The sequence below is a fragment of the Microcaecilia unicolor genome, chromosome 9 (genome assembly GCF_901765095.1).
Source record: "Microcaecilia unicolor chromosome 9, aMicUni1.1, whole genome shotgun sequence".
Lineage (NCBI taxonomy): Eukaryota > Metazoa > Chordata > Amphibia > Gymnophiona > Siphonopidae > Microcaecilia > Microcaecilia unicolor.
In genome coordinates, this window is record NC_044039.1 from 24,740,085 (window position 1) to 24,767,137 (window position 27,053).

A 27,053-nucleotide genomic window follows, 5' to 3' on the forward strand; every position below is an offset into this window, starting at 1 on the left:
TTTCCCCGCCCTTCGCGAGGATGTCCTGCGAGGATGCCCTCAGGAAAATTGGGCGCCCCATTCGATTACGCCCTTCCTTGCTACATTACAGTGTCAATACAATATGCAATAAAACATTTTAATAGACAGCACAGGGTGTAAGCAGAGGTGGAACATATAGGCCCTGTTTACTAAGGTGTGCTAGCGTTTTTTATGTATGGGTATATTTAGCGTTTAGCACACGCTAAAAACGCCAGCGTGTCCTTAGCGGAGTGCCTCAGGGATCGGTGCTGGGGCCGATTCTGTTCAATATATTTGTGAGTGACATTGCCGAAGGGTTAGAAAGGTAAAGTTTGCCTATTTGCGGATGATACTAAGATTTGCAACAGAGTGGACGCCCGGGAGGGAGTGGAAAGCATGAAAAGGGATCTGAGGAAGCTAGAAGAATGGTCTGAGGTTTGGCAATTAAAATTCAATGCGAAGAAATGCAAAGTGATGCGTTTAGGGAGTAGAAACCCACGAGAGACGTATGTGTTAGGCGGGGAGAGTCTGATAGGTACTGAGGGGGAGAGGGATCTTGGGGTGATAGTATCCGAGGATCTGAAGGCGACGAAACAATGTGACAAGGCGGTGGCCGTAGCGAGAAGGTTGCTAGGCTGTATAGAGAGAGGTGTGATCAGCAGAAGAAAGGAAGTGTTGATGCCCCTGTACAAGTCGTTGGTGAGGCCCCACCTGGAGTATTGTGTTCAGTTTTGGAGGCCGTACCTTGCGAAGGATGTTAAAAAAATGGAAGCGGTGCAAAGAAAAGCTATGAGAATGGTATGGGATTTGCGTTCCAAGACGTATGACCAAAGACTTGCTGACCTGAACATGTATACCCTGGAGGAAAGGAGGAACAGGGGTGATATGATACAGACGTTCAAATACTTGAAAGGTATTAATCCGCAAAAAAATCTTTTCCGGAGATGGGAAGGCGGTAGAACGAGAGGACATGAAATGAGATTGAAGGGGGGCAGACTCAAAAAAGATGTCAGGAAGTATTTTTTCACGGAGAGGGTGGTGGATGCTTGGAATGCCCTCCCGCGGGAGGTGGTGGAGATGAAAACGGTAACGGAATTCAAACATGCGTGGGATATGCATAAAGGAATCCTGTGCAGCAGGAATGGATCCTCAGAAGCTTAGCTGAAATTGGGTGGCGGAGCAGGTGGGGGGAAGAGGGGTTGGTGGTTGGGAGGCTAGGATAGGGGAGGGCAGACTTATACGGTCTGTACCAGAGCCGGTGATGGGAGACGGGACTGGTGGTTGGGAGGCGGGAAATACTGCTGGGCAGACTTATATGGTCTGTGCCCTGAAAAAGACAGGTACAAATTCAAGATATGAGTTTATCTTGGGCAGACTAGATGGACCTTGCAGGTCTTTTTCTGCCGTCATCTACTATGTTACTATGTTACTATGTAAACATGACCCATAGATAGATAAGATAGAATAGCAGGAATAAGAAAATAAGTTATTAATTTAAAGAAAGTAGCATATGAGGTCAGAAAGGTGTTTGAATATTATCTTAGCTAGGGTAGGAATGGATAAACTTGCCCTGTTATAGTATGTGCAGCTAGTGTCATTCCTTTTGTGTGTGTGTGTGTGTGTGTGTGTGTGTGTTGTGTGTGTGTGTGTGTGTGTGAGAGAGAGAGAGAGAGAGAGAGAGAGAGAGAGAGATTAGCAAGTTATTTACTTCTTCCATTAAAGGCCTGGTTGAACAGCCAAGCTTTCACCTGCTTCCTGAAGCAGAGATAGTCATATGCAGTATCGTTCCTAGTTAGTTGCACCCATCCTGGTGCGTGACCTCCCTGAGGCGCGCCACCCCCCCCTCAAAGTGCATCATCTAACCTTTCCTCCTAGCAAGGGGGTGCACGGAGCAGGTACACGGCTGTCGGCTCTGCCGGTCCCCTGCCGTGGAACAGGAAGTAACATCAGAGTGGGCATGGCCGACTCTGCGCACTCCCTTGCTGCCTGCACCCGGGGCAACCCGCCCCCACTGCCCTGCTCTTGATACGCCATTGGTCATATGTTAAGCGAAGTGTTTCTGGGAGTTCATTCCAGATTGTGGGGGCTATTCTGGAGAAGGCTCGCTTGCATGTGTCACATCATGTGATGTCCTTTGGAGAGGGTGTGGCTAGGGATACTCCTTGGGAAAACCAAAGGGGTCCTTTTACTAAGCAGCGTAAGTGTCTACATGCACCTAACGCGTGCCAAAATGGAGTTACCGTCCGACTACCACGTGGCTCTTGCGGTAATTTCATTTTTGGCGTGCGTCCGATACGCGTTTCTGAAAAATATTTTTTTATTTTCGGGCTCGACGGATTCTTTACCACTAGGTCAATGGCTGGCGGTAAGGTCTCAGACCCAAAATGGATGCACGGCAATTTTGATTTTGCCACACATCCATTTTCAGCAAAAAAAAGAGGTGCGCTAAAAAATGGATTGGCATGCACCCAAAATCCGTGTGTACACTGCCACAAGCCATTTTTCAGTGCGCCGTTGTAAAAGGATCCCTTAGTGACTTTGCATAATGTCATTAATTTAACATATATATGATACTTAAGTGCTATTTTTAAACTGTGATATTGATGTTGGGGAATCCTACCCTATGGAATGATATCCCTATGCACATACGAACTTAAAATTTAAAGCTATTCTTAAAGCTCACTTTTTCACAAAAGCATTTGCCTCTGCTCCTCAATAACCTCCCCTTTCTTTCTTCGCCATCCCTCGCAACGAGTTTACCCCTGCACGGTCCTGTTAATTGTGTCTTTCACTTCTCCTTCGCTACCTTATCTTCCTCCCTAGATTAATATTAATTAAATTCCACTCCTCTATTGGATTTTATTAAATTTCCCCTGTAACCCAATTTTGTCTATATCCTTTCATCTTAACCCTAATAATTTTGATTTGGAAACCGCTTAGGTATTTTATTATTTTTTTGTGGTATATTAAATAAAGCTGAACTGTGAACTTCACCTTATTTATATTGATTGGCTCATTGGATCTAGTATTGATCTTTGTAATTCAAAAAAAATATTGCTTTATCTTGCAGGTGAAGGAAAAAGTATGAAGTATAAAATGACACATCCTAGCGAATCTACAAAGAAGCATCAGCTTTTTAAACAGGTAACGCTTTAATATATGAAAATAATGATCTTTTTGCCTTCTTTCACCTTGTTTTATTTCTTTAATCTTTTCATGTGACAGACCAAGTAATGCAAACTCCCTTCTTGGCACAGAGACTAGAAATTGCTTTTTTTGGGAGGTTTTCAGGTCCATAGCTGCCATTCCTTTTCTCTTCCCCCCCTCCCATAGGCCACAAGAACTAGACATCCTGGAGTCTAAGGGCATCATTTTTTTTCTAATGAATTGCCTTCTTCATTGCAGGGCTGAATGCTCCTAAAGAGCCACGGGCCAGGCCCCTAGAAAACATTTCAACTTGTGCATAATACCACATTACTTTCTATTATTTTGATTTACAGAACCAGAGCTAATGAATACAAATCACCTCAGAACGATCTATCTAAAGCAATCTTCCTGCTGCAGAAGGCTGCGTTGGACATTTAATCGTGCTTTGATCAATCCTCCTCCAGATCAGCTTATTAAGGTGACCTGAATTCTTGTTTTGCTTGGTCTTTATAATCCCAGAATTGTTTTCCTTAGATTTGCATTTTAAATTTGCCCTGTATTTATCTACAGAAATATTTATTGTGTTACACTCATCCACAAATCCTTGTAAAATCATACATTCATTTTTATGATTCAACAATTTTTATTGATGACACATTCAATATAAACCATACAACAATACAGAGCGCACCCATGTTCAAGATCTGCACGATTGTTCATAAAATTATTTACGGAGAGCCCCCGTCTTACATGCTAGACCTCGTAGACCTCCCTCCCAGAAATGCTAAAAAATCTGCCCGCACATTTCTTAATCTACACTTCCCCAGCTGCAAAGGAGTAAAATACAAACTAACACATGCGTCCAGCTTTTCCTACACGAGCACGCGGCTGTGGAATGACCTACCAACTACATAGTAACATACATAGTAGATGACGGCAGAAAAAGACCTGCACGGTCCATCCAGTCTGCCCAACAAGATAACTCATATGTGCTACCTTTTGTGTATACCCTACTTTGATTTGTACCTGTGCTCTTCAGGGCAAAGACCGTATAAGTCTGCCCAGCACTATCCCCGCCTCCCAACCACCAGTCCCGCCTCCCACCACCGGCTCTGGCACAGACCGTATAAGTCTGCCCAGCACTATCCCCGCCTCCCAACCACCAGCCCCGCCTTCCAACCACTGGCTCTGGCACAGACCGTATAAGTCTGCCCAGCACTATCCTCACCTCCAAACCACCAGCCCTGTCTCCCAACCACCGGCTCTGGCACAGACTGTATAAGTCTGCCCAGCACTATCCCCGCCTCCCAACCACCAGTCCCGCCTCCCCACCACGGCTCTGGCACAGACCGTATAAGTCTGCCCAGCACTATCCCCGCCTCCCAACCACCAGCCCTGCCTTCCAACCACTGGCTCTGGCACAGACCGTATAAGTCTGCCCAGCACTATCCTCACCTCCAAACCACCAGCCCTGCCTCCCAACCACTGGCTCTGGCACAGACCGTACAAGTCTGTCCAACTAGTTTGAAAACAATCAACGAAATAACCAACTTTAGCAAATCTCTGAAAACATACCTCTTCAACAAAGCCTACCTCGAAAGTCCATAACTTAACTATAACACTTCACCACTCCACCCTGCCCTGAAAGCCTTCTTTCTTTAACTATTTGATTAGTTCTTTTTGTTATCCTGAGATTTTGTAACACCAATTGTAACTCTTACCCTGGAATGGCAATGCCATAACAGGTCTGTGTAAGCCACATTGAGACTGCAAATAGGTGGGAAAATGTGGGATACAAGTGCAATAAATAAATAAAACAAATAGTATAGCATTTGAATACATACAATCAATTTGAACAGCTTCAACTGTTATTACCATCTGATGACCATCATCAAGATTTATACCACAAACAATCCCACCCCTCCCAAACCCTCCCACTTCCCTCGTCAGCTCTTCCCCCCCCCCCAAAAAAAAAAAGAAAGGGAAAGGAGGAGGGGATCCAACCAGGACAGGACCCGCGCGACTTCGGTCTCCCACCCGGTATGCTCTACCATATCTGACTATAATGGAGCATCTCAACCCCTCACAAATCAGCCATCAATCTATAAAGAGTTCAAGAGAAGACTCCTGGCCCTATTCGGAAGGGACTCAACGTACACACCCCATACTGCATGAAAAACTTTTAATCTTTTAGGGGTTTGTCTTGCATACTGGCGTTCTAAAAGCATCAAGCCATGCAATCGATTTCTCCATGTCCAAAAAGATGGAGCTTCCTCCCCAACCCAGACCCCAAGGATCACTTTCTTGCCCAGAACCCCAGCCTTTCTAAGAAACAGAGTATTACTACTACTACTACTATTTAGCATTTCTATAGCGCTACAAGGCATACGCAGCGCTGCACAAACATAGAAGAAAGACAGTCCCTGCTCAAAGAGCTTACAGTCTAATAGACAAAAAATAAATAAAGTAATCAAATCAATTAATGTGAACGGGAAGGAAGAGAGGAGGGTAGGTGGAGGCGAGTGGTTACAAGTGGTTACGAGTCAAAAGCAATGTTAAAGAGGTGGGCTTTCAGTCTAGATTTAAAGGTGGCCAAGGATGGGGCAAGACATATCCAGCTCATTTTCGAAAGTGATCGCCGGCCATCTTCCGACATAAATCGGGAGATGGCTGGTGATCTCGGAAAAGCGGCAAAATCGGTATAATCGAAAGCTGCTTTTTTGACAGCATCACCGCTTTCCTGTTGCCTCGCCAGCGAAAGTTCAAAGGGGCGCGTCACTGGTGAAGCGAAGGCTGGACATGGGCGGGCGTGGGCGTGGCTACCAGATGGCCGGTTTTCGCGGATAATGGAAAAAAAAAGCGGCATTAAGCAGTATTTCGCCGGCTTTACTCTGTCCTTTTATTTTCACGACCAAGCCTCAAAAAGGTGCCCCAATTGACCAGATGACCACTGGAAGGAATGGGGGATGACCTCCCCATAGTCCCCCAGTGGTCACCAACCCCCTCCCACACGAAAAAAATAAAAATAAAGCACTTTTTTGTGCCAGCCTGTATGCCAGCCTCAAATGTCATACTCTGGTCCCTGATAGCAGTATGCAAGTCCCTGGAGCAGTTTTTAATGGGTGCAGTGCACTTCAGGCAGGCAGACTCAGGTCCATCCCCCCCTACCTGTTACACTTGTGGTGCTAAGTGTTGAGCCCTCCAAACCCCCCCAACACCCACTGTACCCACATGTAAGTGCCCTCCTTCACCCATAAGGGCTATGGTAATGGAGTAGAGGTGTGGGGAGTGGGTTTGGGGGGATTTGGGGGGCTCAGCACCCAAGGTAAGGGAGCTATGCACCTGGGAGCTTTTTTTGTATTCTTTAAACATTTTTAGAAGTGCCCCCTAGGGTGCCCTGGTATGTGAGGGGGACCAGTGCACTACAAATGCTGGCTCCTCCCACGACCAAATGCCTTGGATTTCGCCTGGTTTGAGATCGCCGGCATTTTTTTCCATTATCGCTGAAAAACAAAACTGGCCATCTCAAACCCGGCGAACTCTGGCATTTGGCCGGGCTAAACCCTATTATCGAAAAAAAAGATGGCCGGCCATCTTTTTCGATAATACGGTTCCGGTCAGCTGTTGCACCACCGCCAAAATAGATCGCCGGCGATGTTCGATTATGCCCCTCTATGTGACCTATTGCGAATGCGAAAGATTTCATAATTATCCAATAATACAGCTGCAGGAGAAAGCGGTATATCGCAGCCCAACAGCCTCTCCAGATAGTTTAAAACAGCTCTCCAAAAAACCTTCACCTTCTGGCATTCCCAAAAGGAATGAAAAAATGAGCTAGTCCCATGCTTACACTTCTGACATACCGGGGTCTCTACTGCCCCTATCTTAAACATTCGATCTTGGGTGAAATGTGCCCTATGTAGAGTTCGAAATTGGCACTCCCTTAACTCAATGCTCACCGAGATCTCAGGGATCCGCCTGATAAGTTTTAGAGGCTCTATAACAGTACCTAATCTCCCTAAATCCCGACCCCCACCTTGCAGTAAGATCATCATATATCCTAGATTGGGAGCTCAGCTGCCAATCATTTTAAGATCAGTGATTAAGCTGGACCCTGGATTCCTGTTATGTATATTCAAACAAATTATTTACTGCAATTTATAGGGCTCCTAGTGCGTGCTTACTGCAGCTTAAAAGGGCTTAATTCAGGTAGTGGGAACTCCAGCTCAACTGTTACTGGACATGCCTGGCTCCTTTAGGGGGAACTTGGCGGAGGGCACCTTGCTATTTCGCAAATTATGCTTATTAGCGAGAAAGTGTATACTGTGTTACTGGACATCGGACGCTGCTCCGGAATATTGGCATTGGTGTAATTTGGTGCACCAGTTGATGATGTGGGAGGCGAGAGAGTCTAGGAGTTCCCAAAAACGTAAAAAATCTTTCTTGAAGGTGTGGGGGGGCCTACATAGATACCTTATCTACTAGAGGCAAGAGCCTAGTACTTAACGTGCTGTGAGGCATATGGTCGAGTGCTGTGTCTACATATACTTTGGAGAGCCAGGAGTTACTCTTGGGGAGGGGGGGGGGGATTGTTGAGGGGAGTGGATTAAAGGAGGCTGTTAGGAGGCGGGATGGTTTAGGGGGGATAGGGGGGAGTGGGCAGGGGATAGTAATAGGATAAGGGAGCATAGGGAGAGGGGGAGGGAGGGGGGTTGGATCTTTTTGGTAGATGAAGGATAGTACAACAAAAGTTGGGAATGGGTGTCCAATTGTACTTAGCATTGATGGTTGTATTTTGGATGTGGTTATTGAGTTAAATGAGTATGTAATTATTGTGCATTCTCAATAAAAATGTTTAAAACTAAAAGGGCTTAATTCGGGATATGCCCGCCGATACATCCCACGGTAATTGTGCAATCTGCACACACAAACTGTGAACTGAAAAATAATTTATGCAGAAGGAGCATATCTGGGAGTGGAGAGTGAGCGTTTCTGCACTAATCAGTTAGCATATCTGCATTACCATGCGCAAACTGTTTAGCACAGGATTGGTGCATTAGTCTTTACCCCCTACAAAACAGATGTCAGTAAGTGCTCCTGTGCTAATTTTTGTTATTGGCTGTGTGCTAGTGGCAACATTGCATGGCCATCTGGAAAATGGAAAATCGGCTAATTTCTGGCTGCTGTAAAAATGGGCTTTAGCATGCAGGAAAGACAGAGTAAGGGTGTGCTACGGCTACGCTGTAGCCACAGCTTAGTAAAAGGAGCCCATACCATAGAGGCCAACCGAATTTCGGTTTCGGTGATGGTGCCGAAACTGGCCAAAAATCCTTTTTCTGTCTGGTTTCGGCCAAAAGGCTACGGCAGTGGTTTCAGTTTCTGCTGAAACTGGCTGTGTGTTTTCAGTGAAAGCTGAAAATTTGTGCTTTGTCCTGTTTGTCTCTTTTCCTCCCCCTCCCCTCCAAAAGTTGCCTTTCCACCATGTCCACCTATAGGTGCCCCTCCCCCTCAGGCCTATCTTACAATCTCTGGCAATCTAGGGGTGTAGTTAGAGCAGGAGTGATCCCCCAGTCACTCCTGCCATGCTGGTTTTGCTCTCAAAGTGGCTGCCATGACCTCTAGGGGCAACCTCGTGAGACTGCTGCAAGAGGTCGGTGGGGGGGGGGGGGGGGGGAAGCACCTCTTTGTTTTTTTTTGTGTGTGTAATGCGATTGTTAGTAATACAGTTATGATCTATCATAGTAATTTATATGCTAAATAGGATGATCCAAATAAATGCTTTTGATACAAAAGTTTAGCAGGAATTTAAATCCATAAATTTGGAATGATGGGTTCCTTAGCAATTTGTCTCTCTGTGAAGATATGACATCAGCTGTCTTTCCAAATGCGGTGCAAAGTCAGCTGTTGTAAAAGCACTGTGGCTTTTAGTTTCAGTTTTCATTAGCTGATAGCCATGTGTGCAGAGGCTATTTTGCTCGGAGGTAAAATATGGTCTTTCATTATTTTAAATTATCATAAATAGTCTGGCTTGGATACTGTTTGGATGATTCTAAAGAATTTCCAGGCTCTGGGTATGATGCAGATGCAGTGTTTTTAATCAAACTTGTGGTGTGCAGAATCCAGATTCTATGAGAAAGGAACCTGATTATTTTCAAGCACAAGTATTGGTCAAAGCTTATAGTGTTAGCAGGAAAATTATATTACAATGAAGTGAAGTTTATTTATTAGAAAATAAATATATTTCTCTTGATTTGTAATTGTTCAGAGCATGTAGTCCTTGCATTCAGTAAAATACAATACAAATTGTATTTATAGACTGCACCATACCTTGAAGTTCATGGTGGTTTTTAACAAGATCAGACTAGGTGGGGCATGATACAAGATTGAAGGGGGGCAGACCCAAGAAAAATGTCAGGAAGTATTTTTTCACGGAGAGAGTGGTGGATGCTTGGAATGCTCTCCCGCGGGAGGTGGTGGAGAGGAAAACGGTAACGGAATTCAAACATGCGTGGTATAAACATAAAGGAATCCTGTTCCGAGGGAATGGATCCTCAGAAGCTTAGCTGAGATTAGGTGGCAGAGCTGGTGGTTGGGAGGCGGGGCTGGTGATTGGGAGGCGGGGCTAGTGCTGGGCAGACTTCTACGGTCTATGCCCTGAAAATGGCAGATACAAAAACAAGGTAAGGTATACACAAAAGTAGCACATATGAGTTTATTTTGTTGAGCAGACTGGATGGACCATACAGGTCTTTTTCTGCCGTCATCTACTATGTTACTATCCACCTTATAATTGAAAGAGAAAAACGCCTAGATTTCGACCCAAATCGGGAGATAGACGTTTATCTCACAAAAACGAATAAATCGGTATAATGGAAAGGCGATTTTGGACGTTTTCAACTGCACTCCATCGCGGAAGCGTACAAAGTTGACGGGGGCGTGTCGGAGGCGTGGCAAAGGTGGAACTGGGGCGTGGTTATCGGCCGAGGAGAGATGGGCGCCTTTCGCCAATAATGGAAAAAAGTATGCGTTTGTAGCTAGAATTTAGGGCACTTTTCCTGGACCCTGTTTTTTCACGAATAAGGCCCCAAAAAGTGCCCTAAATGACCAGATTACCCCCAGAGGGAATCGGGATTGACCTCCCCTGACTCCCCCAGTGGTCACAAACCCCCTCCCACCACAAAAAATGATGTTTCACAACTTTTTATTTTCACCATCAAATGTCATACCCACCTCCCTGGCAGCAGTATGCAGGTCCCTGGAGCAGTTGTTAGGGGGTGCAGTGGACTTCAGGCAGGTGGACCCAGGCCCATCCCCCCCCCACCTGTTACAATTGTGCTGCTTAATGCTTATTAGTCGTCCAACCCCCCAAACCCACTGTACCCACATGTAGGTGCCCCTCTTCACCCCTTAGGGCTATAATAATGGTGTAGACTTGTGGGCAGTGGGTTTTGAGGGGGATTTGGGGGGCTCAACACCCAAGGGAAGGGTGCTATGCACCTGGGAGCTCTTTTACCTTTTTTTTTGTTTTTGTAAAAGTGCCCCCTAGGGTGCCCGGTTGGTGTCCTGGCATGTGAGGGGGACCAGTGCACTACGAATCCTGGCCCCTCCCACGAACAAATGCCTTGGATTTATTCGTTTTTGAGCTAGGCGCTTTCATTTTCCATTATCGCTGAAAAGCAAAAACGCCCAGCTCCCAAATTGTCGAATAAAACATGGACGTCTATTTTTTTCGAAAATACATAGTAACATAGTAGATGACGGCAGAAAAAGACCTGCATGGTCCATCCAGTCTGCCCAAGGCAAACTCATATGTGTATACCTTACCTTGAATTTGTACCTGTCCTTTTCAGGGCACAGACCATATAAGTCTGCCCAGCAGTATTTCCCGCCTCCCAACCACCAGTCCCGCCTCCCATCACCGGCTCTGGTACAGACCGTATAAGTCTGCCCTCCCCTATCCTCGCCTCCCAACCACCACCCCCTCTTCCCCCCAACTGCTCCGCCACCCAATTTCAGCTAAGCTTCTGAGGATCCATACGGTTCGGTCCGCCCCTTCACGGACCCGTTCTCGGAGATAAACGCCCATGGAGATAGACGTTTTCGTTCAATTATGCCCCTCCACGTTACCCAAAGAAATAATAGTGAGATTAGCAGGTCTATTGTGCACTGTTGCCTGTACTTAATTCCTTGTATATTACGGACTTTGCCAAAAGGAGTTTCTCATCATGCTTTGTTATAGGAAGCATTTATGCTAATACAGAAAGCAGAAGCTGAAGAAGCTGCACTATTATCATCTGTCAAACGAACAGACTCTCTACACAGAAAGAAAAGCAGTGTCCCGCCTTCGCCTATATTAATTTCCAGAACAACTTCTTCTATGACATTTAAACCAGCTCTGTTTTCTTCAGATTCGAAGGTAACGTTTGTCTTTGGTCTTTATTCATTTTTCTACAATATGTCTTTCAGGAAAAGTGGTACAGCAAGAGTAGTCGTCATGCCCATCAGTTCTCAATTGTAACACATTAAAAAAAATTTCTTTACCATTTGAGCTGGTGGTTGGGAGGCGGGGCTAGTGCTGGGCAGACTTATACAGTCTGTGCTAGAGCCGGTGGTGGGAGGCAGGGATAGTGCTGGGCAGACTTATACGGTCTGTGCCAGAGCTGGTGGTGGGAGGCGGGGTTGGTGGTTGGGAGGCGGGGATAGGGCTGGACAGACTTATACAGTCTGTGCTAGAGCTGGTGGTGGGAGGCGGGGATAGTGCTGGGCAGACTTATAGGGTCTGTGCCCTGAAGAGGACAGTACAAATAAAAAAGTAGCACATATGAATTTATCTTCTTGGGCAGACTGGATGGACCGTGCAGGTCTTTTTCTGCCGTCATCTACTATGTTACTATGTTATTTTTCAGCAAAAGGCCAAACCACATTATAGATTATGACGTTGGCTTTCAAAGGCTAGGGTGAAAACGGCATCCTGTCTAGCGGTAAAACTGTGTGCATATATTGACAATGCACAACCCCCCAGATTGTATATATAGTGCCGAAAGTTTGATGCAAATCCAAGATGTGCACGCAACTAAATCAGGTAATGAGCCATTAACTATGAATTAATTGGCTTTAATGACCTTATGGATGTGCACCCGTATCTGCTTGCGAACTATTCTATAATCCCGGGTGCCTAAATCCTATATCGCGCAACTCAAAAGGAGGCATGGCCAGAGAAGGGGCATGGCGAGCTGGGGCATTCTCAAAATTTGCACATAGAGTTCTTGAATGGTTCTGTTTATGTGCCAAAATGCCTTGAGCTGGGTACAGTGGTCTTTTATTGCTGGATTTGTATGTTGCTGTACTATCAACTTTCATCTCAAAGTGCAGCTGATAGACCACCTGAAGCAGGCGGTCTTCCACTGAAACACGGTCCCGTGTCAGGTATTTCAAATTTGGATGCTTTGTCAATAAAGAATATAAGAACATAAGAGTAGCCATTATGGGTTAGACCAATGGTCCATCTAGCCTAGTATTCTGTTTCCAACAGTAGCCAATCCAGGTCACAAGTACCTGTCAGAAACCCAATTATTAGCAACATTCCATGCTACCAGTCCTGGGGCAAGCAGTTGCTTCCCATATCTGTCTCAGTAGCAAACTATGGACTTTTCCTCCAGGAACCTGTCCAAACCTTTTTTTAAACCCAGATATACTAACCACCGTTACCACATCCTCCGGCAAAGAGTTCAAGAGTTTAACTTTTTGTTGAGTGAAAAACAAATATTTCCTCCTATTTGTTTTAAAAGTATTTCCATGTCATTTCCCCTAGTCTTTGTAGTTTTGGAACAAGTAAAAAAAAAAATCTATTTACTTCTACTCATTCTACCTCAATCATATCTCCCCTCATCCATCTCTTTTTCAAACTGAAGAGCCCTATCCTCTTTAGCTTTTCCTCCTATGAGAGGAGTTCCATCCCCTTTATCATTTTGGTCGTTCTTCTTTGAACCTTTTCTAATTCTGCCGTATCTTTTTTGAGATACGGCGACCAGAACTGAACGCAGTTCTCAAGGTGTGGTCGCACCATGGAGTGATACAACTACTACTACTTAACATTTCTAGAGCGCTACTAGGGTTACGCAGCGCTGTACAATTTAACAAAGAGAGACAGTCCCTGCTCAAAGAGCTTACAATCTAATAGACAAGTGAACGGTCGGTCCGATAGGGGCAGTCAAATTGGGGCAGTCTGGATTCACTGAACGGTAAGGGTTAGGTGCCGAACGCAGCATTGAAGAGGTGGGCTTTAAGCAAAGACTTGAAGACGGGCAGGGAGGGGGCTTGGCGTAAGGGTTCAGGAAGGTTGTTCCAAGCATAGGGTGAGGCGAGGCAGAATGAGCGGAGCCTGGAGTTGGCGGTGGTGGAGAAGGGTACTGAGAGGAGGGATTTATCCTGTGAACGGAGGTTACGGGCGGGAACGTAAGGGGAGATGAGGGTAGAAAGATAGTGAGGGGCAGCAGACTGAGTGCATTTGTAGGTAAGAAGGAGAAGCTTGAATTGAATCATTCCTAGCATCCTGTTTGCTTTTTTGGCCGCCGCCACACGCTGAGCAGAAGATTTCAGCGTATTATCTACAACAACACCTAGATCGTTTTCTTGAGTGCTGTCCCCCAAGGTGGACCCTAGCATCAGGTAACTGTGATTCGGATTATGCTTTCCAATGTGCATCACTTTGCATTTGTCCACATTGAATTTCATCTGCCATTTGGATGCCCAGTCTTCCAGTTTCCTAAGGTCTTCCTGCAATATTTCACAGTCCACATGTGTTTTAACAACCTTGAATAGTTTTGTATCATCTGCAAATGTAATCACCTCACTCATTGTCCCGATTTCCATATCATTTATAAATATGTTAAATATTGGGTATTTACGCCTGGCTGCTGGAGGTTCTTTGTCCCACCCCCTACTTTCCCTTCAAGATGTTCTTTAGGTAGGGTTTTTTTTTCTTCCTTTTTTTGTTGTTGTTATTTACCGGCATTTACACCAGGTTTCAGCTGGCATAAGTACTGGCACTCAGTTTTAGGCAGAAGAATTAGCTCTACGCAACCTTCTATAAAGGGCACTAATCCTGGTGCACCCGTTATAAAATAGTGCTTAGCATTGAGTTATTTCTGGTATCAAGTTGTGAGCACCATTTATAGAATTTTCCCTCCCCCCCCAATTTTTTATTATTTTTTTGTTGTTACATTTGTACCCCGCGCTTTCCCACTCATGGCAGGCTCAGTGCGGCTTACATATTGTATACAGGTACTTATTTGTACCTGGGGCAATGGAGGGTTAAGTGACTTGCCCAGAGACACAAGGAGCTGCCTGTGCCTGAAGTGGGAATCAAACTCAGTTCCTCAGTTCCCCAGGACCAAAGTCCACCACCCTAACCACTAGGCCACTCCTCCACTGTTGCTACTACTTGAGATTCCACTAGCAACATTCCATGTAGAAGTCGGCCCTTGCAGATCACCAATGTGGCCGCGCAGGCTTCTACATGGAATGTTGCTAGTGGAATATACATCTATAATTACATATAAATTAATATCATGTAATTATAGATGTATATACATATATATTTTATGTCATTTTGTTTTTGATACGACAAATCTATATCTGTTTTTAATGTTATACCTTCCTTTTTAAGTATTTTTTATAATATTATTTATGTTCAAATTATGCAATCTTTATGTTATCATTTTATGCTTTTATTTAGATGTTAAGACGCATAATTTATTATTTATTTATTATTTTCTAGCCCCTGAAGCATCCCAGTAGGGCGAAACACGGCCTGTGTCGGGCTATGATATGTATATGAGTTTCTGTATACATATTTTAATTCTGTTATATTAATAAAATACATCTCAGTTTATCAACTATCTGCTTTGTACAGTTTCCACTTTGGAGTTTGCAGATCGTCTGCCCCTTTGTTTCCTTGGACCCCCACTAAATTCTTGAAATATTCTTTGTTGGAAGGTCTCTTGGTACTGTATACTGGTCGAAAAACTTCAGGATCTTGTACAAACATCAGGATAAATGATTACCACATACCAGGTACAGGAGAAAAGGTGAGATAAGGTTCAAACTTGTGTCTCTATTGATGTTCTATTAGGTTTATTATGGTTGTTCTCTCACATCATTAAACGAACACCTGTCCAAATTTCTTATTGTCACTTTCGTTATCACAACAAGTACTACTCTCTCGCTCTTAGATTTGAAGGCATGAGGTGTAAGCATATACTTTGCTAAGTTTGGTATTTCTCAAGTGCGCTAAACTATCTATAAATTAAAAGCACAAACTGAAGAACTAGATATGACATACTTCATCTCTGAAACTGTTGTATCTGAGGAATGCTAAATGTTTTGTGCTATAAAGTGCTGGTTTGCTATTGGTCATTGTTTCAGAAGGCAAAATTGTATGTGTTTTCCCACATTCAAGAAATCTTAAGATAAAAGGGCTTTAATATACTGTTCTTTTTCTATGCGTATCCATAATTATATACCAGTTAAAATCCATTTTGTGAACAGATCCCAGCTGTTGGAGATAACCTTTTGGAAATCAATGGCCTAGAAGCCAATGAGAAGTACACATTTGCAGTTGCAGCTTATTCGGCAAATGGAAAACTTATTGGTGATGCCGTAGGTGTATCAACAAAACCAATCCTCGCCTATCCACAACTTTCTGTTTCTTGTTAGTTGGGCATACATGATGCAGGTAAAAAAAAAACATTTTTATTAGCAAATGTACATTATTGCTTAATAAGGATTATCTGAAGACAGCTAGGTCACCTTGGTGCTAAATTTTCCAGAGTTTTTTTTTTTTTTTGTTACATTTGTACCCCGTGCTTTTTTCCCCACTCATGGCAGGCTCAATGTGGTAGGCAATGGAGGGTTAAGTGACTTGCCCAGAGTCACAAGGAGCTGCCTGTGCCAGGAATCGAACTCAGTTCCTTAGTTCCCCAGGACCAAAGTCCACCACCCTAACCACTAGGCCACTCCTCCACTGTTGCTACTATTTGAGATTCTACATGGAATGTTGCTATTCCACTAGCAACATTCCATGTAGAAGTCGGCCCTTGCAGATCACAATGTGGCCGCGGCAGGCTTCTACATGGAATGTTGCTAGTGGAATAGCAACATTCCATGTAGAATCTCCAATAGTATCTATTTTATTTTTGTTACATTTGTACCCCGCGCTTTCCCACTCATGGCAGGCTCAATGCGGCTTACATGGGGCAATGGAGGGTTAAGTGACTTGCCCAGAGTCACAAGGAGCTGCCTGTGCCGGGAATCGAACTCAGTTCCTCAGTTCCCCAGGACCAAAGTCCACCACCCTAACCACTAGGCCACTCCTCCACTCTCTGGAGATGTAAAAGCCTTTCACTACTCATGAACAGTACTTCTCATGCCGCAGAGAACCTGTGACTCATTTCAGTTCCTTTTTGATTACTAAGATCTTCGGATGAGTCTTTTGTTCCTGTGGCCTTACAAAATGTGTCAGGATATTTTTGTTGTCCTTTTTCTGGCTTTCCTGCCAAAATTCATTTAGTTTTCTGTAGTTCGGTTTGTGGTACTTTAAAGTTTTATTGTTTTTCATTAATACTGTTGAATTGGTCCATGACCAGCTTTAATGTGGCCATTGCTAATAGACCACCTGGCTAAATTTCTTTTAAATCTTTGGGCTGTCTTCCTGAAGAGGAAAATGTCTTTGTTTTCATTTCAATTTTCCACACCTCTCCAAAAACCAGACTAAGGTTTCTTCCTAAGTGAAAACAGAAGATGTCCATTAGTGCCCATCACAAGGTTTTCTACAAGTGTTAGGATAGGGTCATAACAATTCTGGCTGACATTTACATGAAGATGTCACTCAGAATGGCTTGGACTTGAGACTTCCTTGTCTATAAACTAAAGTCCAGTTTCTTCAAGTTTGGTATCAGTGGCTCAACCTGAGGACTATGAAACTGCACCAAAAGGCTCTCAACCTCTTTGGCTTCTTGGTCAAAGAATAGGCAGGAGTTGATAGAGATCTAATTCCTTCTGTGGCACCGTGAGCAACACTCTGAGCACTTGCACAAGGAACTGAAGAGAGTTAGTGCCAAGCACTGTACATTAATACATGGCGTCAGGAGGTATGAAGCCATTGACATTGACCTGCTCTAGGATGTTGACCCCAGTGATTGTTTTGGCATTCTTTGAGGTAGAGTTGAACAGGAGGATTGTCAAAGTGTTTGCTTTGCATGTTAGGTGCATCAAGCTCCTGGTGTCAAGCACCATGACTTCTTTACTATACTGAGTGATTTTCCTCTTGAGGCCTTTCTTTGATGCTGGGCATTGTAGCATCAACTATGGGCCATCAACCAGAACTGTCTCAATTCCATCTGTGCAGAATGCGAGTTCAATGTATTCAAAGTGGAAAGCCCCTACTGCCCCTTCACCTTCTTTGTTCCAAAGCCCACGAAGCACATTTTAGGACACAGAGGCCCTTAGCTCCAGGGGCAGTGCAGCTTCAGACTTTCATTCCATCAGTTTTCAGTGAATGAAAGTCTAAAGAGTCTTTCAGCCCTGGATACCTTTCAGATATGTACTGATTTGAAGAGGACTATTCAATTGACTATAACTGGCCATGAAGAGGGAGGGAAGTATTGGGGAGGGCTATCACTTCTTAAGAACAGTTTGGAATAAGAACCACATAATGTTATGTGGATTTTCAGTGGAGCTATGCATTCAAGTCTGAAAGTGTCAGCATAACATTATATGGAAAATGTATCTGCATAAAGTTCTCCCTGCAATTTCTACAACCCAGTCTTGCAGACATAATTCTCATGGGGTGCGATATTTAAAAGCTGCGCTCCTAAGTTAGGCTTCTAATTTGTGTCCTATTTTCAACCAAATTCAGGGGCCCTTTTTTCCAAGCTGCGGTAAGCACTAACACGTGCTTACTGCAGCTTAAAACGGCCTACAATGGGGCATGCTGAGGTGTCCCACAGTACTTTTGACATGTGCACATGCAGATTTTATAGAAAATGTCCTCATTAGCATCCATTCAGTGCACTTTGCGGCCATGTCTTCTGCACGAGTTACAACCACGCTTAACCCCATCTCTGCATTGCTCGACCAGTAACATCCCACGGTAACTGCATGGTTAGGCATGTGGTAGCTTTCTGCCTTGGCCCTCAAAACAGCAACATATAGCCCAGTAAATGGAGGCCTTTAGATGGATATATAAATCTAAGCCAACCCAATACTGGAAATATATCATGACAGCAGACTGATAATCAAGCAACCTAACATTAGGAAAAGATGAAAGTTACAGGGGTTCATAGAATATATCAGCAGTTCCCAAACTGTTCGCCGTGACACCCTGGTGCGCCGCAGTGAACATTCAGGGGTGCCGCATAAAATCCTGACCTCCCGCTACCACCTGAACCGCTACTGCTCCCTCTTTATGTCTCTTTTTCTCTTCCCTCCTCCCTGCCCCGCATCTCTCCTCCTCTCATCCACCAGCTCTCCTCCGTAGCTCCAGGCCCCTGTTCCTCTCTGGTAGTGCCGATTGAGATAGTTTTCCAGTAGCGTCGGAGCCTGCCCTCTTCTCTGGAGTGTCCCGCTTACTTTTAATGCAACTTCCTGTTATCCGCCTAGGTGGGACACACATGAGAAAAGGCCCCAATGCTGATGGAAAACTTCCTTAATCATCGCTGCTGCTGGAGAGGTACAGGGGCCTGGGGCTACGGAGGAGAGTGGGCGAGAGGGAGAGATGCAGGGCTCACTGGGAAGGGGGAAGAGAGACTTGATTGGAGGAGGAAGGTTGAAGGGGAGAGAAGTCAGACTGTTCAAGGGGGTGGGCAGGCCCGGAAGAGAGGAAGAGGCGTGGCACTCAAGTGGGGTAGGGTGGACAGGATAGGGTTGGCAGGGCAGGATAGTATGGGAAGAAGGGAAAAAAGAAGGAAGAAGCTGAATATGGGGAGAGTCAAGGACAAAGAAAGATACTGGACAGGGAGGAATATTGGGACAAGAAATGGGGGAGATGGAGACACAGGGGGGCAGAGGAGCCCCCCCAGGGCTGCTCCAGGTGAAGGTGAGCAGTGGAAAAAATGCGGGGGTGGGGGCAGTGGACTAATCGCTGCTGGCTGAATATCGGGCCCGCAGATTTTGGAAGTAACCCTTCTGGTTGGCTACACTAGAACTTACTAGTACCAAAGGGCAAATCAGAAGTTGTTCTTTATTGCTCAATCAGTAGTCGCATAGCATAGTCAGATGATGAGAGATGGATGTTGGTGAAAAAAAATCTGCTTAACATTTCAGGCCTTTTTGCTAGAAATAGTTTCTTCTTCAAAGTTAACAAATCTAGGCCCAAACGCATTCATTTTCTATAAAATCTGCATGTTTATGAACGAAGAACAGTGTTCACTTTCACAGCCCCAGCCTCAGTCTCACTGTAGTATAAGAAGTCCAGAAAATTTTGCTTCAGAGACTTTTTTTTCTTTTTCTGTATACAACTCCATAAAAGATGACATAGGTTGTAGTTTCTACAGAACTTTTGATTAAAGGATCTCTCTGCCTAACTTACGGATTCAAGTGGATAGATCTGGCGTAAATCTTTGGTAAGCTGCTTAGTGGCCAAACCAGCTAAAATTAATTTAAATTCAAGCTAGCCAGCTAGGATGTGATTAAAAGGTTGCCAGCTAGAATAGCCAGATATTTTAGCCGCTAGGCTTTTTTTTCTGAAAATTGGAAACATCCTGTTTAAAAGCATCTGATCATTTAAAATTCCTAATTTTATTTTTTAGGTTGCCTATCAGGTTGGAAATTATACATTGGCCATGAAAGCATTTTCGGTTCTGTGGGAACATTTTGTCTCGGCACCTCCTCCTCCTGCTAATGTTTCTGTTGTTTCTGCAAGCAACATAATGACTGCTTCTCAGAAAAGGTACAGTAGTCATTAGGCAATAATTTGAAACACTAGGAGGGGCATAATCGAACGGGGAGCCCAAGTTGTCATAAGGGCGTCCTCGCAGGACGGCCCCGTAAAGGGGCAGAGCAGCCTGTATTATCGAAACAAGATGGGTGTCCATCTTTCGTGTCGATAATACGGTCGGGGACGCCCAAATCTCCACATTTAGGTTGACCTTAGGTCGTTTTTGAGATGGTCATCCCCGGTTTTTGGCGATAATGGAAACCGAGGACGCCCATCTCAAAAACGACCAAATCAAAGCTATTTGGTTGTGGGAGGAGTCAGCATTCACAGTGCACTGGTCCCCCTCACATGCCAGGACACCAACCGGGCACCCTAGGGGGCACTGCAGTGGACTTCACAAATTGCTCCCAGGTGTATAGCTCCCTTACCTTCAGTGCTGAGCCCCCCCCAACCCCCCCCCCCCCCCCAAACCCACTCCCCACAACTGTACACCACCACCATAGCCCTAAGGGGTGAAGGGGGGCACCTACATGTGGGTACAATGGGTTTTGGGGGGGGTTTGGAGGGCTCAACATTTACCAGCACAAGTGTAACAGGTAGGGGGGGATGGGCCTGGGTCCGCCTGCCTGAAGTGCACTGCACCTACTAAAAACTGCTTCAGGAACGTGCATACTGCTGTGATGGAGCTGGGTATGACATTTGAGGCTGGCATAGAAGCTGGCAAAAAATGTTTAAAAAATTTTTTTTTTGGGTGGGAGGGGGTTGGTGACCACTAGGGGAGTAAGGGGAAGTCATCCCTGATTCCCTCCGGTGGTCATCTAGTCAGTTCAGGCACCTTTTCGAGGCTTGGTCATGAAAAAAAATGGACCAAGTAAAGTTGTCCAAATGCTCATCAGGGACACCCTTCTTTTTCCATTATCGGCCGAGGACGTCCATCTCTAAATCACGCGCCAGTCCCGCCTTCGGTATGGTGCCGACACGACCCCGTGAATTTTGTTCATCCCCGCAACGGAAAGCAGTTGAGGATGCCCAAAATCGGCTTTCCATTATGCCGATTTGGGCGACCCTGAGAGAAGGACGCCCATCTCCCGATTTGTGTTGGAAGATGGGCGTCCTTCTCTTTCGAAAATGAGCCTGTAGGTATTCTTTTATCTTGAAAACTGCACAGTTGAAAAAGGGAGACTTTCTCCTTTTCTTGATCTCCTGCACAGGGCCAGCAGAACGTGGTAAGCAGGGTATGCATGGCAGAGGGGGCGCCAGAAACTGCCGACGCTTACTTGTTGCGCTCCTGGTAGCTTGAAGTGATACTGCGTGGGGTGGCCTATGTGCTTTATTACATATATACCCTAACTCGCTTACACGGAGTGGAGCCACATGCATGCTGGCTTACACACTGCGTAGGATACCGACGTAGCAGAAGATGACGAACACTGCACAGCACCCAAGCAGCTCACATAGCACTTTCTTCTGTAGTGGAACGGGAGCAAAGCCATGAGACAGGAATATAACACTGTTCAGGCTGAACCACCAATCAGAGCCCGTTACCCTGTGCTGCACCGTCCGTGACCCTGACATGACCAATGTGAGGTTAGGGGCGGAGTGTGCGCACAGAGCTGCAGAAGGGTTAGCTGTAAGTGATGGAGCATGGCTTTTTGGCGTGGTTATTTGGAGCTGTGTATGGAGAGAGGGAGAGCAGCAGATGCCAGTTTGGTTCCCGTTCACTGTGAGCCATGGTCAGGCGCTACGGACGAGTATGAAGGTCTGTATGGAGTGGAGGATGACTGAGAGTCAGTTTGAGGCCGAGCTGGAGGTGTTCGCAGAGCTGGAAGGTGAGCGGGATGTCTCTTCCCTTTCCTTTCCCTGCAGACTACAGAAAGACATGGGGACAAAGTTTGTCGCCTTCCCCACCCCCGCAGGTTCTGTCTCCATCCCCACCCCATACCCGCAGGTTCTGTCTCCGTCCCCGCATGTTCTGTCTCCGTCCCTGCCCTGTCCCTGCAAGTTTTGTCCCCATCCCCACTCTGGCCCCATGGGCTCTGACCTCATCTGCAGAAGCCTCAAAAAATTATGATTTTATATTTAAATTTTTTGTTAAAGTATAAAAAGGAACAATATGCTGTGCAACTATTGTGTATAAGTTAGAAATAGAAAACAATAATAACAGCGAGTAGCTATAATAACCCTTCCTCCTCACCACCACTCTCTACCCTTCCAACCCCAACAACAGCTGATTTCTACTACCCCAAGGAATCCTAATCCACCCTGTTAAAATGTCCAGGGGTACAAAATACAACCCGTTCTGTATGCCCTAGTGGGGGAGAAATATGCCCTATGAAGCATTGTTATGATTTTTTAATCTGTGGATGAATAAGAAGTCATCAACTATCTTAGGATTCAGTCTAGCTCTCGTGTCTTCCACAGTCCTTCCTGCAATAGAAGATGTCTTCTTAGAAGATATGCTGGAAGCAGGAATGTACAGGATCCCCCATGCAAATTTTGCTAGGTGTGGCCAGCGTGTTTGCTTGTTTTTTTTCCCCAAAAATCAAAATATCGTTGTCTGCATCCCTCAAACATAAATAACAGTCCAGTTCATTAACAGGCTTCAAAGTAGAAAATGACACGGGGATAAAGTTTGTCCCCGTCCTCGTGGGCCCTGTCCCCATCCCCATCCCTGTGGTTACTGCGGGTCCCCGTCCCCGTGTCATTCTCTACTGCAGACTCAAGCTGAGGTTGCCCCTCTTACCTGTGGTCTCTTGTTTCATTTTGTTGAGGGTTGGGTCAGTCACCCATCTAAGACCGTCTTCTTTTGAAGAGATTTGCAAGGTTACAATATGGACTTCTTGTCATACAACTACTTCCCAATGTTGTTTGCATAATGGCTCCTCAAACAAAAATAGGTTTAATCAGCTTGTCCTTCAGAGTTTCTTTGAGGAATAGAGTTGAGTTCTTCCCCCCCCCCCCAACCCATGGCACATTGTATTATTTGAGTTGTTTTACCCACAAACAGTGTATTTTTTTTTGCCTATTTGTAATGTGTTGCTGTTGTATATTTATTTATTATTACATTTGTATCCCGCGCTTTCCCACTCAAAGCAGGTTCAATGCGGCTTACATAGTAATAGGGAATACAGAATATGGTTAGAGAAAGTAAAAGTTAAATATCTCTCTATATAAAAGGCAACACCAACGTTCTATGAAGCCTCCAGCCGGAAGTGTGAAGGGGGCGAGATATCCGCTTTCCCTATGAGTGTCTGCCCCGCCCTCTCTGTAACACAGTCAGTGAAGGAAAACAGCAGAGCACGAAATCAAATCGCTGGCTCTGTAACAGTGAAGGACTCAGAGGGGGGAGGGGAGAGAGGCCAGAGGGCAGGGACACACACACTCCCACATGCACACAGAAGAAAACATTGCTAGCCCCCGTTTCATTCGCATCAGAAACGGGGCTTTTTTACTAGTACCAGAATAATAGAAGAGATGAGTAGGTAGAGATAGGCAGTGGAGAAGGGAGTAAGGTGGGAGATATAGTCTGGGTCAATGTCGTTGTCACATGGATATGTGTTAGGTAGATGGGTTCATAAGATTAGTCTGGGTCATTTGGATAGGCTTGCTTGAATAAATGGGTTTTTAGTGCTTTCTGGAAGGGTAGATAGTCACAGATTGATCGGATAGGTCTGGGGAGGGCGTTCCAGAGTTGGCTGCCTAGGAAGGAGAAGTTGGATCCATAATAGGTTTTGTACTTGTGTCCTTTGCAAGTTTCTGGTTGGAAGGTCAATCAGATTGAGCATATAGTCATGAGATTAGCCGTGGATAATCTTGTGGATTAATGTGTGGACCTTGAAGTTGAAATTTTACACGAAGAGGAGTTGCCTTTAGCTTGTGATTCTCATTTGTATGACTGATGCATCCTGTTTGTCTGTGGAGGACACAAAATTGTATTAACACGCTCTGTATGGAAAGCAGGATAATCAGTCACATACTAACTCTCCTTCCTTTTTGGAACTGGCTATGCAGTAAGCTATTATATAAGACTAGTAAAAATGGCCCGTTTCTGGCGGCGATGAAACGGGCGCTAGCGGGCAGGGGACTCCCTTCCCCTCCCCTTACGCGTGTCTTCCTGGTAGTCTAGAGGTACCTGTTTGGTGGGGGCAGGAAAGAAAGAGGCCCCCTCTTTCCTGCCCGTAGCGGTGGTGGTAGCATCCTTGCTACATCGTGTGGGAGTCCGGCTCTCGGCGTTTCAAAATGGCCGCCTTGAAGTCTCGCGATGCAGCTTGAACTCTCGGCGGCCATTTTGAAACGCCGAGAGCCGGACTCCCACACGATGTAGCAAGGATGCTACCACCACCGCTACGGGCAGGAAAGAGGGGGCTCTTTCTTTCCTGCCCCCACTGAACAGGTACCTCTAGACCACCAGGGAGACACGCGTAAGGGAAGGGGAGGGGAGGTGACAGGGGGGGAGGGACGTTGCTGAGGGTGAGTGTGGTACCGTGGGCGGGGCGGTAACTTCTAAGGGGCGGGGCTATGTGGGGAAAGGGGCCGGGTTGATGTGGACGTCCTGGGCAGCTGGGAGTTTTTGGAAGGGGAGGAGTAGAGAAACACGCTCCGCGTGTTTCCCTACTGCTCCCCGTGCGTTAATTAGCCTTGTTTTCGTGTTGCGCCCTCGATGTCATCACGTGTGACACGAGGGCGGGGCATGAAGATGTTGTGGCTTCACCACCATGAAACCACGAACCGGTGTGTGAGTGACTTCAGTGACGTCAGTGTCCTCAGAACGTTGAGGGTGCGTTTTATTATAGTAGATTAGTGGTCACAAAGTCCTATGCATGTCAGTTATAGCTTTTTAGACTTTTCTACAGCTTTTAAAGAAATGCTCTGTATTGGCTTTGTTGGATGACACCCCTCATTTGTGTGGTTGATTATCCTCCTATCTTCAGAGAACACATGTTTTATTTCTAGTGTTATATTTTTGTTCTTTACACTGTGAACTGATATGGAAACATGTTGGATGTCTGCACATGGAAGGTCAATCCACCTAGGTGGATGAACAACAAAATCCCACGATATCAACAAACAACAAAATGAAGTGGGAAGTGTATTTTTATTTATGTTTTATTTATTCAATAAATATATTGTTTCACATGCTATTTTATGTTTTTTTTAGACTCCCGAGGCAGGCCTGTGGCCGAAACACAGATCTGTGTCGAGTCTGGAATAAAATCTCTTTGTTTGAGCCTGCTGTTCCAGTCTCTGGAGTCAATGGTCCACTTCCCACGTCATTTTATTGTTTTTTTTTTTTGGATGTCTGCACATGCCATAGTTTCCTCATTTGCTCATTTTCTCTGTTTCTAGATTACGTGCCGAGGCTGTATCACAGGCTTCGCCTGTCCTCTTGGAACTGTTTCTTCTCAGCATTTTTAGCGCATCTGATATCAGTGTAAAGGAAGGATCCCTCTTCTGCGACTCTGTTTCTGCAAATGGGATACCTTACAAGTGGCAAGTATGTAACACCATGTGCTGGATTCTTAATTTTACATGTGTTTTTATCCTCGGTGTGTAGGTTCTCCATCGACAAGTGGGATGAATCAGCCACACATAAGGATGATGTCATCCAAATAGTACTGAGCCCAAAAAGAACCAGAAGTCTAGGCATGCATGGAGGTTCCCCATCTCATTCTTTCCCCGTAGTCTTTTTTTTTAATATATATATTACCACCCTGACATGATCAGGCTCTCTCCTCACTGTGAAAGTGGCAAAGAAGAGGAAAACAAAACCCCTTAAAACTGCACGTATAATTGAAAAACAAAAAAAAAAGAGCACCGAAGAAAAAGGAATTTCATTCTATCACTTTGGCTTTGCTGACACCTCCCATACCCCAAAAGGATAAAAAGGGCTCAGTGCATACAAAAGTTCTGAATGTTCCAGCCATCATGTTTCTGCTTTGATATCACAAATAAAAGAAAATTATAAGCGATGTCCCTCGGCTGCGGACTCTCTAGCTAAAAGGAGCAGAGTTGAGTACCCATGAACTGTTCAGGTATTAATCCAAGGCAGCCACTCCTATGCAGATATCAGAGAAAAGCCAGTTAGCTCAGGACATACTAAAGAAATAGGCCTGACACCAACACCTTACTCTTTTCCCCTTTCCAAAGCCCAACTCTTTCTCCCTATCTCTCTCCCTCCTTACCTGCACATCCCCATTTTATTTATTTACAAAACTTACACACCACAGTATCTACCATTCTGTATGGTATACAAACTAACATACACATTTTCATAAAAACACATAACACAATAATCATCATAAGCAAAGCATTGCCTCCTGTTTAGTTCTTCTAATTTAAAAACAGCCAGATACTGTTACTACCGTACCGTGCCACATGGATAGAAAAGAATAGCCCCCCTCCCCACAGCTATCTCCATAAAGCAGCACTTTTTTCTGTGGCCATCCACAAGCAGCACTCTATCCTATCCCCTACCCCTACCTGACAGCACTTACCTCCAGGGGTGGCTCAAGGCAGTCTGCTTCCTGATGTGAGGAATGAGGTGGCATCCCCCTTCCAAGCCTCCCAAAAGAGAAGGCCCTCCGAAAACTGTGATTAGGAAGGAGATTGAGGAGTGGAGGAGTAGCCTAGTGGTTAGTGCAGTGGACTTTGATCCTGGGGAACTGAGTTTGATTCCCACTGCAGCTCCTTGTGACTCTGGGCAAGTCACTTAACCCTCCATTGCCCCTGGTACAAAATAAGTACCTGTATATATGTAAACTGCTTTGAATGTAGTTGCAAAAACCTCAGAAAGGCGGTATATCAAGTCCCATTCCCTTTCCCTATTTGAGATTCTACATGGAATGTTGCTGTAGCTACTATTTGAGATTCTGGAATGTTGCTACTATTTGAAGATTCTACATGGAATGTTGTTAGTGGAGGAGTAGGCTAGTGGTTAGTGCAGCAGACTTTGAGCCTGCGGAACTGAATT

At 45.1% G+C, this 27,053-nt stretch overlaps 1 protein-coding gene across 1 annotated transcript in view; it reads left to right on the forward strand.

Moving 5' to 3' along the window:
• LOC115477790 (cilia- and flagella-associated protein 54-like) overlaps positions 1–27,053 on the forward strand; it is a 223,810-nt gene that overhangs the window by 3,017 nt on the left and 193,740 nt on the right. The window contains exons 2-5 of the mRNA XM_030214872.1: positions 3,071–3,144; positions 15,697–15,807; positions 19,956–20,095; positions 25,430–25,577. Of these exons, the coding sequence (XP_030070732.1) occupies positions 3,071–3,144; positions 15,697–15,807; positions 19,956–20,095; positions 25,430–25,577 (473 nt within the window). The remainder of the gene's footprint in view (positions 1–3,070; positions 3,145–15,696; positions 15,808–19,955; positions 20,096–25,429; positions 25,578–27,053) is intronic.